This window comes from Aptenodytes patagonicus, chromosome 10 (genome assembly GCF_965638725.1).
Source record: "Aptenodytes patagonicus chromosome 10, bAptPat1.pri.cur, whole genome shotgun sequence".
Classification (NCBI taxonomy): domain Eukaryota; kingdom Metazoa; phylum Chordata; class Aves; order Sphenisciformes; family Spheniscidae; genus Aptenodytes; species Aptenodytes patagonicus.
The window spans coordinates 20574712-20588664 of record NC_134958.1 but is presented as its reverse complement, the minus strand read 5'-3'; the positions used below and the strand labels follow the sequence as shown (position 1 = coordinate 20588664).

The window sequence follows — 13953 nt, the reverse complement described above, 5'->3', positions numbered from 1 at the left end:
CACACACATTTACATGGTTTGTCATTAGATGGATATTTGCCTTTTGGCAGACTCCAACTAATTTCTACCATGGAAGTAGTCCTGGAGCTCAAACTGCAAGACCCATTAGATGGTTGATGTATCCTGAGTGCTTTGTTCTCATTAAATAGAAACCTTCTGATAGAATCAGGTATGCTCTCTGAGGATGTGAATGGCCAGTATAGCTTCTGTGAAAAAGTATCTCAAAGTTCCAGCTGGAATGGCCACTGAAATCTGTTCTTAAATGTGCCAGGTGACATGACTTGCCAAATGTATGTACGTGTGGTATAGCCTTGATCAGTCCACGCCTTGTACCCAAATGTCTGACCATTTCTCTGTACCTGCATCCTGGAACTAGACGCTGCAAAGGGTCATCCTGTAGTGTGAATCTACACATTGACCAATCACCTGAAGAAAAAAGGAAGGCTGCTTTCCAGGAACGGGATGTTCTTTGAAATGTCCATGTGCACAGTCACACCTCACATTCCTCTTAGAGAAATTAAGCTTTTTGTATGTTATGCTTGTCTTTTAACAAGAACCCTTAAAACTTTTTCATTATTTTGAGGCTATAACAAAATGTATTTTAAATGTTATCTCTGTGTGGGTGACAAATTTCATTATGCTTCCAAGTTCCCCCTGTGATTTCAGTTGAACATCTTTATCTTCAGCTCTTGTTGTAAGCTGCTGCACACCATTTAACAGTTGTTGAATTTCACTTCAGAGGCAGCTGCATATTAGTGGTAAATAGCCCAAATCTTGTAAGGTACTTTATGTTCCTTTAAGATGAAGGATACTACATAAATATAAAACGTCAATCTGTCTGCTTTGTACATACTGCTTGTATTTTTTTAGTCTCCACAGGTATGCAGAAAATGTGTTCTGTGGATGCATATGTTCTGTGTGAATTACGAAGAAAGAATTCAAGTAAACTGAAAAATAGCATTTTCTGGTCATTTACCTCTCAAATATAGCTCGTTTATGAAATTTCATTTAAACTTACTGGTTTATGAATACCTGTTAGCTAAAAAACTTACAGAAAAAAAGAAATTAAATGGATATATGTTTGAGCTCTGAGCTCTCACAATACTGCTTCTTTTAAAGCCAAATAAAATGCTGCATGCATATTAAAAATAATGAACGTGATATGCCACCACCAAAGCTGTTTACATTTATAGGAGATCAATATGTTAATCAGTGTCTTGGCTTCAGATAAGATTTGTAGAACAGCTTTGGTGAGATGCTGCCCACAGCCCAAATGATGTTTTGTGTGTTTTATTCATATTCAACTAAATTGAATTGATTTTCCCAGTTTTGTAGACGTAGCTACAAATTCATCTTGGGTTTTTATATAGCTCTGAGAAAGATCTTGTTTTATTACTATAAAAATACTTGTTTTGGACTTCAGAGTACTAAAGCAGCTTTTCTTATGCTTGCTTGTGTGTTTATGGTTTTAGAATATTGTCTTGTTCAGAGCAGCCTTGACACAGCTGGGTTGGTGGGTGCTAGAAAAGGATCTTAGGATCATCTCCTGTGGAGATGAAATTTCATTTAAAACTCTGGAATTTGTAGTCAGTTCAACCAGGGGTTAGGCATCGATGTGTATCAGAGTGAAAATGAAAGACTTCTCTACAAGATTCTACTGGGATGTGCCTCTGCATCCTTAATAAACAGACATGGTTTGGTTGATGGTTGATTGATGGTTCCACATCAATCAGGTGTGGAATGCAGATATTTTTAAGGTGGTTTCATAAATAATATTTTTTCCTCCAACCTTCAGTCAGGTGCCACCAGAAGGCATAAAGACCCTGTTTGTTTCATTGGCTTTCCACTTTGGTCTCTCTGTTTCCTTCCCCTCCTGTCATCTCCTGTTCATGTGTGCTAGCTTCTTAATGTAGCAGCTGTAACCCTCCTGACCATGTCAGTCTGACACCCTGTCAGGAACCTGTTAGGTGCAAATGATCTTCACGCTTTTAGTACCGTTACCCTAAAATTTATAAAGCATGTGTTCCACACAGGAGAAATGAGATGAGCACCAGTTTAGAGAGAATGAATAACAATGGAGCTGAGAAAATCCGGGTGAGAAGTGGTGCTATGCAGCAGCATGTTCTGCTGACGCTTTCTGCTAAAGCATGCAAATATAAATTTTTAGATGCATTTTGGAAGAAAAAAAGTTGTCTTCAAAGAGCCAACCATGGAATTAAATACTCAAAATTATTAACAGGGAGTCTGCAAGTTTTTTCATCTTCCAAACACTAAAATATATCTATATCTATATCTGTTTTTCACAGGAGAATCCCTTCAAGGAAAGGATTGTGGAATCTTTCTCAGAAGGTGGAGAGGGGAGCCTCAGCTTCAATGATTTTGTGGATATGTTCTCTGTGCTCAGTGAAATGGCTCCCAGAGAGCTTAAAGCAATCTATGCCTTTAAGATCTATGGTACTGTATTGGGATGCTTTTGTATGCCTGCCTTTTTTTTTAAGTAAATGAGTATGAGAGTTGTTGGTGATCTTTTCTTTGGTTCTTTTATTGTTTAGATTTTAACACAGATAACTTCATTTGTAAATCAGACTTGGAAAAAACCCTCAATAAGCTGACCCGAGAAGAGCTAACAGCAGAAGAAATCACTCTAGTTTGCGAGAAAGTGATAGAAGAAGCTGACATGGATGGTGATGGGAAACTAGGATTTGCAGATTTTGAAAACATGATTTCCAAAGCACCGGACTTTCTCAGGTATTGTTTTAAGAAAAAGATAGTCTCTTGGATATTTTCAGGGAGTTTTTTAGGATACCACTCTGTAGCGTAATACAAGAAATGTCAGACGTAAGTACTTTACCAGAGAGCTGACTAGAGGATGACTTCTTACCCTAACTCAGTTTACTTTTCTATAGCATAGAAAAGTTCTCTCCAGTTCTTCTCCAGTTCTCTCCTAGCTTGAAGACTAAGAGCTCAATGACTTTTAATTATCTCCTTTTTTTTTTTCCTGTTTGTGTGGTTTCTTCAGGAAAATACTTTGATCTATTATAAGCTCAAATTCGTATTGTTCTGAAGCCTATAGCAAGGATCCATGCTGTATGAATAGGAATGTGTGTAAATATTGTATACGTGTTACAAATATACATGGAAACACATTGATCTTTTGTGCTGAGAAGGTGAGAGCTAGAGGACATTATAGTGGTACAGTTCATGCTGCTAGCAGAAAATCAATTAAAATTATTAACTACTGCAGTCTTTCTTCGATCCACTGTTAATCAGGTTGGGGTTTTTTGTAACTATCTTGTTTATTTTTGTTGCTGAGTTTCTTCCTAATAATCTGTAGATAAACCCCAGTTATCTTAAGACACTTTTTCTTGCACGTTTCATATTTAAAGAGACCTTTTGAAAAGGACAATGACTTTTTATTTTTCCACATTAATAAAACATTCTACATAAACTTATAGTTAAGGTGTTACTTAAGTAATACAAAGATAGACCTTCTTTTAGAAATTACAGTGAACCAGCCAGCAAAATAAGATACTCGCAGATTGGGAGGAATTCATATTTCAATCTTGAATCCACTGGCAGAGTAGGCTGAAGCTAAAACCTAGGTCTAATTTCTCCCCAAATTTCAGTGGTCTGGGTTAACTATGTCTAATAGTAAATGCTTGATAACCTGAAAAAGTTTTTTTCATAATCTTTGTTCATACACAGTTGTTAAGTTTGTAGTGTTGCTGTTTGGTGATAATTGATAATAACAGATAAGTTCTAACATCTGGGAAGATAAATAATCCAACAATTATCTGGACTGCAAGCAGGTATACAGTGTGATTGTAAGTTGTTTTGGGAATGTTGGAATTATTAAATTCTAGTTTCTGCAGACTTGTGTCTCCTGATCAGTTGGCTAATATCTGAGAAGGAGTTTAGTTTCCATTTAGTTGCTGCAGCTGAGGTGTGAAGACTGGTTCATCTGTGTAGATTTTCCGATGTCTGGAAAGGTGTGGAATTATTTTGCATCTTTCTATGAAGTGGAACACTTAGAGACTCTTTTTTACACAGCTGCCTGTTTGCAGGAAATTGGCAGAAACTTAATCATCTTTCAGTCACATGTTGAATTCTGCCAAAGGATTCAGAAGTTACTGTGGAGCATTAACAAAGCTCACAGTTAGACTGATTGAATAAACTGTATTTTCATAGGAAATAAGGCTAAACATAAGGATAGAATTAAGATAGATCAAAATTTGGACTGATAATGCTAATGGTGTTTAAGAACTTAACTCTGCAGAACACAGAACAGTTTATTTCTTTCATAAATGAAATTTCTAAGGAAAGACATTATAACAAAATGATTCTACAATGATGTATGAGGACATGATCCCTATGAACCCTGAGAAACATCAGCATCTCGAGAGGATATGCTACAAAGTCAGTGTGGATGTCTTTTATACATTAGAAACATATCAGGCATTCCTTGACTAATCAAGTGTATCAACAGAAACTCTTTTAGAACCAGATACATATCATCATTATGGTGAGTCTCAGCTGAGTAGGTATTCTAATATTTTGTTTACATATATTTCCAGCTAAGAAAATGTTTTCTTTATACTGTTATGCATATAGAAGCTGCTGGGGTCAGGTAGAGTTTCCTTTAATCAATGAAAAGGCTGTACTGTACCTACAAATCTGGTAGAGAGCAGAGATCAAATGTGAAGAATTGAAGGCAGATCTGAAGACTCAGCAGAAGCTGTAGTTTCAGAAGTTTCTGTGCCATGACTGACTTTACTGCTGTGTTGTAGAGGCTTGCAAACTGCTGACTGAGAATTCCAAGCTGAGGATGCTGTGCAATCCAGTCGTTTCCTGAGAAAGTAGCACAGAGGAATATTTGCCACTGTAGCTATTGGAATGACTGTCATAATTATTTTTCTTTTGCAAGTTTGTGATGTTTTGGGAAGCTGAGGAAATTGGTGGAAAGACCTGAGTGCTGGGCAAGATGAGTAAAAAGCGGGATGAAGTGAAAAGTACAGAGCTTGTTATAGATTAGGTAAAGAGAAAATAGAAAGGGAGGGATCACTAACAATACTGGTGATCTCAAAGGACCAGGCTACCGAGTATTGGAAGACTGATCATCCAGTTGCTCAGTTTAAAAATATATATTTTGATCCATGTCTGTGACATGGTGAACTCGTGTTATCAAGATGTCTCCTTGATGTTCAAGGCAGCAATGTGTATATGTAAGGCAGATTTTTTTCCATCCCTGGCTTCAAGGGAAATGGAAACTTCCCTCTCCTTTCAGGTCCAGGAGATTAGCTGGGTCACATATATTGTCCTGGTATGAGCTAAAGTTCATCCATTGTACATTGGCTGATTTTCTTTATCTCATCACTCGTTTCTCAAACCTTTACTCCATGACCCTGTGTAGGTTTAATCTCCTACAGACAGCCTTTGCAAGCTTTGTACTGCTGTCAAGCAAATGAAGATGCAGTAAAGTCTGTTGCTTGATTTGCACTGCTGTGGTTGAGGAATTTTTTTAAGACTAGAAGAAAACACTGCTAATTGTTGACCAGGGAAGAAGATATATACCTTTTTGGCTGTTATCCTGGAAGCTTGAGTAAGCTGTAAATGATAATGACACTTGCTAGTTCAGAAAATTTGATCCCAGTAGGTTTATTTCACTCAAAATTGCTATCATTAAGAAGCTGCTTGTAGTTTAATGGAAGTATTAGCACTCTGAACTGGCACTAGCTAAGTGTTCTGTTCTACAAGACTGGTTACGTTTTCCACAGGAAATTGTTTTATAAATCATCCTGGAAGTTTAAGCTTATTTGAATGCCTGAAGGTGAAACATACTATAACAATTTGAAATGTAGTTTGAGAAGAATATGGCATTAGTAACACCTGGGAGCTGCCAGAACTAGACAGAGAAACAACAGATTAAACAAAAAGATGTCACTGGAAATGCAGTATTTCTGACACCTTTGTGGGCCTTTACCCATATAACAGTTGATGTCCTGACTCCAGTCCTACCTAAGGCTGAAGTAACAGACGCTCTCTTATAGGAAATGTGTACCTGTCCCAAAATGCAGATTATCTAGTTCTTAAGGACTAAAATTAGAGCTAGTGACAAATTGGCAAGAGATGCTTAGCAAGAAAACAGTGGAAGGGAATAATTTTGTCCGTATTTTTCACAGAATGTTTCAGCTGCTTCTTAGTAAAAAGCTTAATCTCCAAAGGCCAAAAGACACTCTGATAGGAATACAAAAAATTTCCAATAAATAGATTTCCAATGAAGTGGATTTGGATGGATTTTTTTTTTAAGGAGTCATGCCTAGAATGTTTTCACATACAATGCTGTGGATTTTTTAGTTCCTAGATATTACCTATGTGGGACTTAAATTTTCAAGAGTTTGGATTAATGTGGAGCTCTAGACATATCTTGAGTTGTCAAGAAGATGTTTATAATTCTTTTTTTCTAAAACCTTATTGCTGGTAAGCTCTTTGCATCACTGTATGCTTTCTTTCACAATACTTAGGCTAGTATGCCAGACTGCTATACATCATATCTTTCCATGTCACCCAGATTGAATAAATTCCTAGATACGAAGTTCCTAGGGACCATGGTGAACATAAAACTTGATCTCCTCGAAATACATACCACAGAGCTTCCTTCAGTGAATTCCTGATTCAAATCAAATAGCTGTGATTAAGTTAGAGCATTCTTTTGTAAAACAAAATCCAAAAACTGTACATCCAGAACTCTTCAGCCTTTCAAATACTCCAAACCTTTAAAGTTTTCTTTCGTTGTAGGCATCAAAATTATAGTATTTACATACAAAAATACATAATAATCCCTTCTGATTTCAGTCAAGAAAGAAAGATACGTTTTATGCTGTTGTGACATTGAACAGAGATTGCTACCTAGAGAAAGTGAACTTTCAGCATGCCCTCTTTAAATTGTCTTTTACTGTCTTGCTAAGATGCTTGGGAGTTTTTCTGAAAACTGATGGCAGTAGTAAGGCATGCTGCTTGCCTGTATCGTAGTGCAAATAGAAAGAAGGTAACAATCAGGATCTCTTGGTCCTAGCAAGAGAAACAACGCATTTATCTGCCTAATTTGACTTGTTTAGGAACCCACATGCTGTGCCATAGGAAAAGTGCAATTGGGAAACATTTAGCTCTGCTGTATATCCAATAAATAGGTCAACTTATATTTGGCTTAATCCAGTGCTGAGCTTGCCCCCCTGAGCTAACATTTTCAGAAGACGGAAATTTCTCCCAGAATGTTTAAATCTTCCTGAGAGCATGAGAGAAGAGATTCAGATTCATTACACAGCACCTTCCTTTTTGTACTTTAAGGAAAATGTTGTGCGCAATGACAAATGTGTTTGTATCTCTTCATCTTTTTCTTTCCTTTGCAGTACTTTCCACATAAGAATCTGAAGATGTTTCTGTGAGCCAGTTATCAGAAATGACTTGCCAGTCCAGCCTTTCTGAATCTCAGGCACTTTGGGGGCTTTTGTCCTCTAATTATGGCTTCTTAGAACTCAGCAGAAAGTACTGAAATAATTCTCGTCCACAAAGAGACAGAAGCATCATGTGATCTACAGGATATTTGGAACAGTCACATTTTTATCTTCACTGCTGGCCAAGCACTCTGGCAAAGATGGTTGGTTGTTGGGTTGTGGTTTTTCTTTTTCTTCTTTTTTTCTTTTTTTAAACAGGCAGAATCGGAATATTATTAAAGGTATTTCCACATAGTTTTTATATTTATGAATATTTAATACTGCTCTTAAAAGCGCAAAAAAAAAAAAAGAGAAGATTGACAGAAAGATTAGCTTTGGTGACTTTTCCAAGAGTATTTGAAAGAAAGCATGGGCCTTAAATAATGAGATGCCTCTATCACTGTGCTGTACAGCTGGGGATCTTGCATGGAAATTATCCTGGGTGAAAGAACTGCAGTCAAGATCAAGCTCCCAGTGTTGAAGACAACCACATCCCAGGTTTGCCTTTCAGTCACTGAAATGGCAGTTGCTGGGTTTGGTGCTTACCTTCAACCAATATTTTATGGATTGTCATGTCCTTATGAAACTTGAAATATTTGCCTTTTGTATATGATAACTGCATACATGATTAATTTCTTCCCAAGATAAATGTTAAACCTATGTCCTTATTCTCAAAGGGGGTCTTGCATTTTACTCATTCTATGGGCTGATAATGTTGAATGGAAGAATATAATAATCTGTAACTCATGAAGAAGTTAAAGAAGCACAGAACTACTACTAAGGACATGAAAAGACATTTTCTTTCTAAACCAGCTATGCAATCTTTCCCATAAAATGCATGAATGCAGCTCTATCTTTCTCTTCCCTCTCCAGCTGGAAATCAGTTAGATTTCTTTTTTTTTTTTAATTCCAGTATTGTTTAGGTACTGGGGCCTGAAGACAATCATATGTGTACTACTGTTCTAACAGTCAATAGAAGGGCTCTGTCACTTACATGGCTTCTGTATCAAAGTCATCACAATTAAAACTTTTGACGCATTCTGTTGTGCTTTGAGAATTTTTGGGCTAAGCACATACTAATTTCCTTTCCGGTAATTATTGCAATTACTGTAAAGTTAAATCTTTCAAGGAATGAAGTGTGTTATTCTTGTTGAAGAAGTTGTTAAAGTAGAGAAATGAATCTTTTTACCACTTCTGTGGGGATGCTGATGCTTATCTACCTCGGAACCTCTTATGTATGGTGAGCTTGCAAGGTAGCTTGCTGTTCAAATTTACACAGTATGCATCAAGAAGAAATACTTATCTAGAAGTATGGTTGTACATTAAAAGTGTCAATGGAAATTTTGGATATTCAAGGTATACAGGACAGACGTGCCTAAGACAGCATAGTGAAAATGAATCTTGTATGTTAGTAATAAGATTTATTTTAAAAATATTTTTAGAATGATCATATTCAGTGATGTTTATAGCATTTTAATACTTCCTCCTACTGGCTTCTGTTTAGAAAAAGGAATTAGAGCCTGAATTCCCTTTGATTTACTTACTTACCCAAGTTAAAATTAGCATAAATCAATCCTGATATTCAGTTCTGATTGAGTAAGAAGAGATTCAAGCCTCAATCTTTTTCATTTCAAGCAGATAAAGTTAGATGTATCGGTTGATTCAAACAATTTGCAAGACGTTGGCATTAGGAGAGATTATGTTAAAATTACTTCCTATTCATTGAAATGTCAGCCTGATAGTTTTTTATTTCTTTCAAGACACATGTTTAATCTTTAAATCCTTGTGAGATGTGTTTTTTCTGTCACAATTAGTATGTATTGTAAAATACCCGGTTGCAAGATTCTGGATCAGATGATTCAGACAAAGAGGATCTGGTGCTGATGACATAGCTCAGTTCCCTTTGACATCAGTGTTCTTTTTCTATGTTCTAAAATTTCTGTTAGCTAAGATTCTTTCCTTCCTGACACTGTGTGTCATTCCACAATCAGATCATCCTCCCCACTTAAAGGAAGACCTCAGTTGCCTTGGAATGTGCTGTGTGTTGTTTCCCTATGTCCTCCCTGACCCGAATGTCACAAAGCAGTTGAAGAGACGCTTGGGCTTGCAGTCAGATGTTTAACCCTGGAGTCATCCATCTGAGCTGAGAAACAAAGACAGACATCAGGAGCACCCTGTGAAGGAGTACTCCTGTCCACAGTCAAAGGAGGAGGATTGCAGAATACTGCAGATACAAATGTATGCCGTTGTCCTAACTCCCTTTATTTCTTTGACTTATGTTCATCTCCTGTAACAAAAACACGAGCAATATAGTATGTTCCTCGAGTTTCAGAGAGATACGTACTCTAAATGCTCTTGGAGCAAAATAATCCAACCTAGTAGTAGGTAAGTTGTTGGACCACCTGATGGCAAAGATAAGGGGTAGATTTCTAAAGCAGCTTTGTATTTGCAGTTTCTTAGTTGTCTGTAGTTGGATGTCTTACCACTGAAACTTTTGTTATGGCAAGAGTGTTGAGTGAATAGGAGTGCAGCATGATGCATTGCGAATATAAATAATGTTATGAGGTAAAAAACCAGCTGTATTTCTGCAATAGCCTCATGGGCAAAATCTTATGAATTCACTCGCAAGTGTTTCTTCAGCCAGGCTTACTTATTCAAAAGGAACTCTCGGGCAATTTAGAAAGAAGCTGAAACAGTAAAAGAGATTTAGATTTAAAACAGTTTTGGATTTGTCCTTAAAAGCAAGAGAACATACATTTTGTATTGCAAAAAAGGTCGTAAATATGAATGGACATTTCTATGTTTGCCTTCAAAAATGGACAAAGAAAAAGGAAAACGTACCTAAAGCCTCTATTAAAATAGCTGAGTGTGTGTGTTATCTCTAGTTTATATACACTCAAAGCATCTTAAGGACAAAAAGGAGCTAGTGGAAGTGAATAAAACAGTGTGAAAAAGCAAATAATAACCAAGTTATTTATTAACGCACTTTAGTTTATCATTGTTTTAAGGGAATACCATAAGCCGAGATTTATAACAGTCTGCAGGCCAAAATCTGATCTTCATTACTTCCATATTAATCTTTAGTAACTCTGCTGACTTCAGTGGAATTAACTCATATGTCTGTAATTGGATCTGTGTTGAGGAAAGCAGTTGTTTTTTTGCTGCAGTTCTTTGTGCTCTCTCATGCCCTTTTAATGTAATCGTAAAATGCTGAATGTTCTTTTGTTAGTCGATAACCACATGCTCCTCTTTGTCAACAGACTCAGTGTTGGAATCTCTTGCAATTTCTCGCAATCGCATAGAAACAGTCTCCTTTTTCCCCCACGGCTAATTTTTGTCTCCTTGTACATGTTAGAGGCACTTCTGATGCAACATCACAAGGTGGCACCATAACATCATAGCATGTCGTGACTTCATTTAACTGTTTATCCTGTATTTCAGGGAAAGTTACTAGATAGAATCTATGATGCCACAAACAAAAAGATGAAAACTGTGGTTAATTACTGATTTTAAAACTGTAGATAACTACACAGAAAGTTTCACATTTGATCAAATTCATGAAGTTAAATCTTACAAGGGGCAAAACTAAATACTTTTGAAACAGGTACATGAAAACTTAATGATTTTATAGAATAATTTCTGTACATGAGAATTTTTTTCTTGATACACACACTAGTTGGATTATGACCCAATATAATGACGGTACTCCTTTACAGTATTTTCAACTCTGTCTGAAATGCAGATATTTTAATTTTCCATAAAATCACTCATTTCCTTCTGTGTGATGTTCGTCTCAGTAATATCTGATATTGATCAGTATAATGGGTTAATTTTTTTCCCTTTCATGAGTTAATATGCTTTTAATTCCATCTGTTCAGTTTTGCTATCTTTCAGTATCATTGGATATTCTTTTCATTATTTTCATTATGCAATAGTAGTGCCTTATGGGTTTTTGTTAGTAAAAATTATTATTTCATATCATGTGTCATGTGTTCTCTGGAAATATGGTGGCCACAACTGTTGCGGGTAGTAGCAAGCCATTGATTTATAGGAAGCTTTCTGTATTTTCTGTCTTATCCTTTATAAGTTATGCTAGCTTGTTTGCCTTGGAACAGCGACAAACATTAAGTCGAAGTCTTTATAGGTGGTCTGTGGTATTTATATCTTTTTCTTGGTATGAGAAAACACAAGAATGGATTAATTCAACTTTTATTATTTTAGATGTGCATTATCTGATGCATTGAAGTTTATCTACCATAATGCTTTCTGTTAACAAGTTTTATATTTGATCGCTGTGAAACATCTCCGTCTCAGATGACCCATGTATTTCCTCTTCAATGGGGCTTAGGCATATGCCTAACGTTCGACATGTGGCAAATGTACTGTTCTGAGTAGAAGTGTTTCTTTGAATTAAGGTCAAACTGAGGTAAGGCACCATATATGACATTATCTCTCTTCTTACAGAGGTGGAATCTGTTCCAGTGCTGCTTGTTTTTTTAAGAGAACAGCATATTACTAAAAATGTTTTTTATTAAAATTCCTGATAATTGAAATGTACATTAAAAATTAAACAGGGATTTTGCTGCAGAAACTATAAAACCTCATATTCTAGAGACCTGAATAGATTCACTTTATATTCTGAAATAACAGAATATAAAGTAAGTTAGAGACGGAGTTTTTGGTAACAATACATTTGTGGAGTGGGAAATACTACACTTGTCAGCTCAGGATGCATAATAAATCAATTTGGTCTGAAATAACAGCAGGATTAAAAAGAGCTTGTAATGTTATTGCCCAATACACCTCAGCCGGGACAGACAGTAGAATGAAATTTGATGAGGAAGACATTAAAGATAATAAAATTACGATTGTTCGTGTCCTTAGAAAGATGCGTGTCTGAGACAGAAGTGAAGGACATAGTGAACAGATGTTCTGCTTTTTTCTCTGTATCATTTTGCGGTTATGGGTGTCTTGTAGAGATGTTAATGACACCGAGTGACTATCAAATTCTCTTTGGTGGGGAAAAAGAAGAGACTGTGCTTGGTAGAATTAAAAGAGCATCAACATTACAGATGAAAGTGCCTTTCTTTAACTGGAAGTTCTGCCATTCTTGCCCGTACAAGACCTTTTACAATCTGAACTCCAAATGAAATTCCCTACTGCCCTTTTCTTCTGACCGTCTCTCATTTGCAAGACCAGTGACAAGCCAAGTACGTCAGCCTTGTGTGCTTTGCTGTTGCAGTGTAGATTACTCGTTCCCTCTGTTCTTTCTCAGTTAAGATTTGCTCAGATCCAAATATTTTTATACATAAATCCATGACTGTTGTTATATCTGCTTTGCACATGCGTGATTAATCTGGCATGCATGCTGTTGAGTGCATGCTCACAAGCCCTGCAATACAAACCCTGATTTGTACACTCTTCTCCAGTTCTGTGCACATATAGGTTGAGGCTGTATGTGTCTGAAAATGTAGGCCAAAGTGTTTTAACTCTGCTAAAGAGGGTTATGGGCACTAGTCCAGCCTCCCTCTTTTTTACTGTATGTTTTCTCAAGTGAAATCAGTGGATGTGGCAGCCTGCCAACTCATTGCTGTGGGCTTAATCACAGCTTGGGCAATTCAACACAGATAAAGCTTGCTATCTGTTCTGTATGCTAACAAGCTATATGAAATGGTGGCTGATTGTTGAAAGGGTGATAATTGAAGACTTTGGTCTGGTCCCTCATGTAAAACTCTGTGAGGAAGCAGGTACAAGGTGTCTCTGTTTGTAAAAATTATTATTTCATGTCATGTGTTCTCTGGAAATATGGTGGCCACAACTGTTGCGGGTAGTAGCAAGCCATTGATTTATAGGAAGCTTTCTGTATTTTCTGTCTTAACCTTTATAAGTTATGCTAGCTTGTTTGCCTTGGAACAGTGACAAACATTAAGTTGAAGTCTATAGGTCAAGATTTCACTTGATCGAAATGATTCTCAGTTCAGTCTGAGAAAGTACTCATCTGTCCAGTTGCTGCTGTGGAAGCCAGATCCAGCTTTTTAATAGGACTTTCATCCCCAGTGGTTATAGGCTACTCCTCACATCACCCTGGAGGCAGTACTGATAGTGAACTCATGCTGATCATTAGTAATCTTTTTTCCAGCAATCTAATATTCAGGGTTACTTCAATGGCACTTAGAAATAAATGGATTCACTTTAGAAATAAATTCACTGGATTCCCCCCCCCCCCCCCCCCCCCGTTAAGAGGAAATGATCTTCTATTTAGGAATCTGTTCAACTTTCTCATTATGGCCTAGTAGACCCTGAGAGGAAAAAGAATATTGAGATTTTAACCAAAATGGTCCTTTTTGGTTTCAGAAAATGGTCATGCAACTTTCTTTGTGCAGATACAAGATTCCACATACAAAAAACATTGTAGATTCAGAGCAAATTCCCTCTAGGAGTAATTTGAAACTGAAAGACTGCA

General features: G+C 36.7%; 1 protein-coding gene across 1 annotated transcript in view; it reads left to right on the top strand.

Moving 5' to 3' along the window:
• CIB2 (calcium and integrin binding family member 2) overlaps window positions 1–8528 on the top strand; it is a 47535-nt gene extending 39007 nt beyond the window's left edge. Inside the window, 3 exon segments of the mRNA XM_076348725.1 lie at window positions 2307–2454; window positions 2553–2748; window positions 7407–8528. Coding sequence (XP_076204840.1) covers window positions 2307–2454; window positions 2553–2748; window positions 7407–7428 — 366 coding nt within the window. The 3' untranslated portion in view covers window positions 7429–8528.
• Window positions 8529–13953: the final 5425 nt, after the last annotated feature.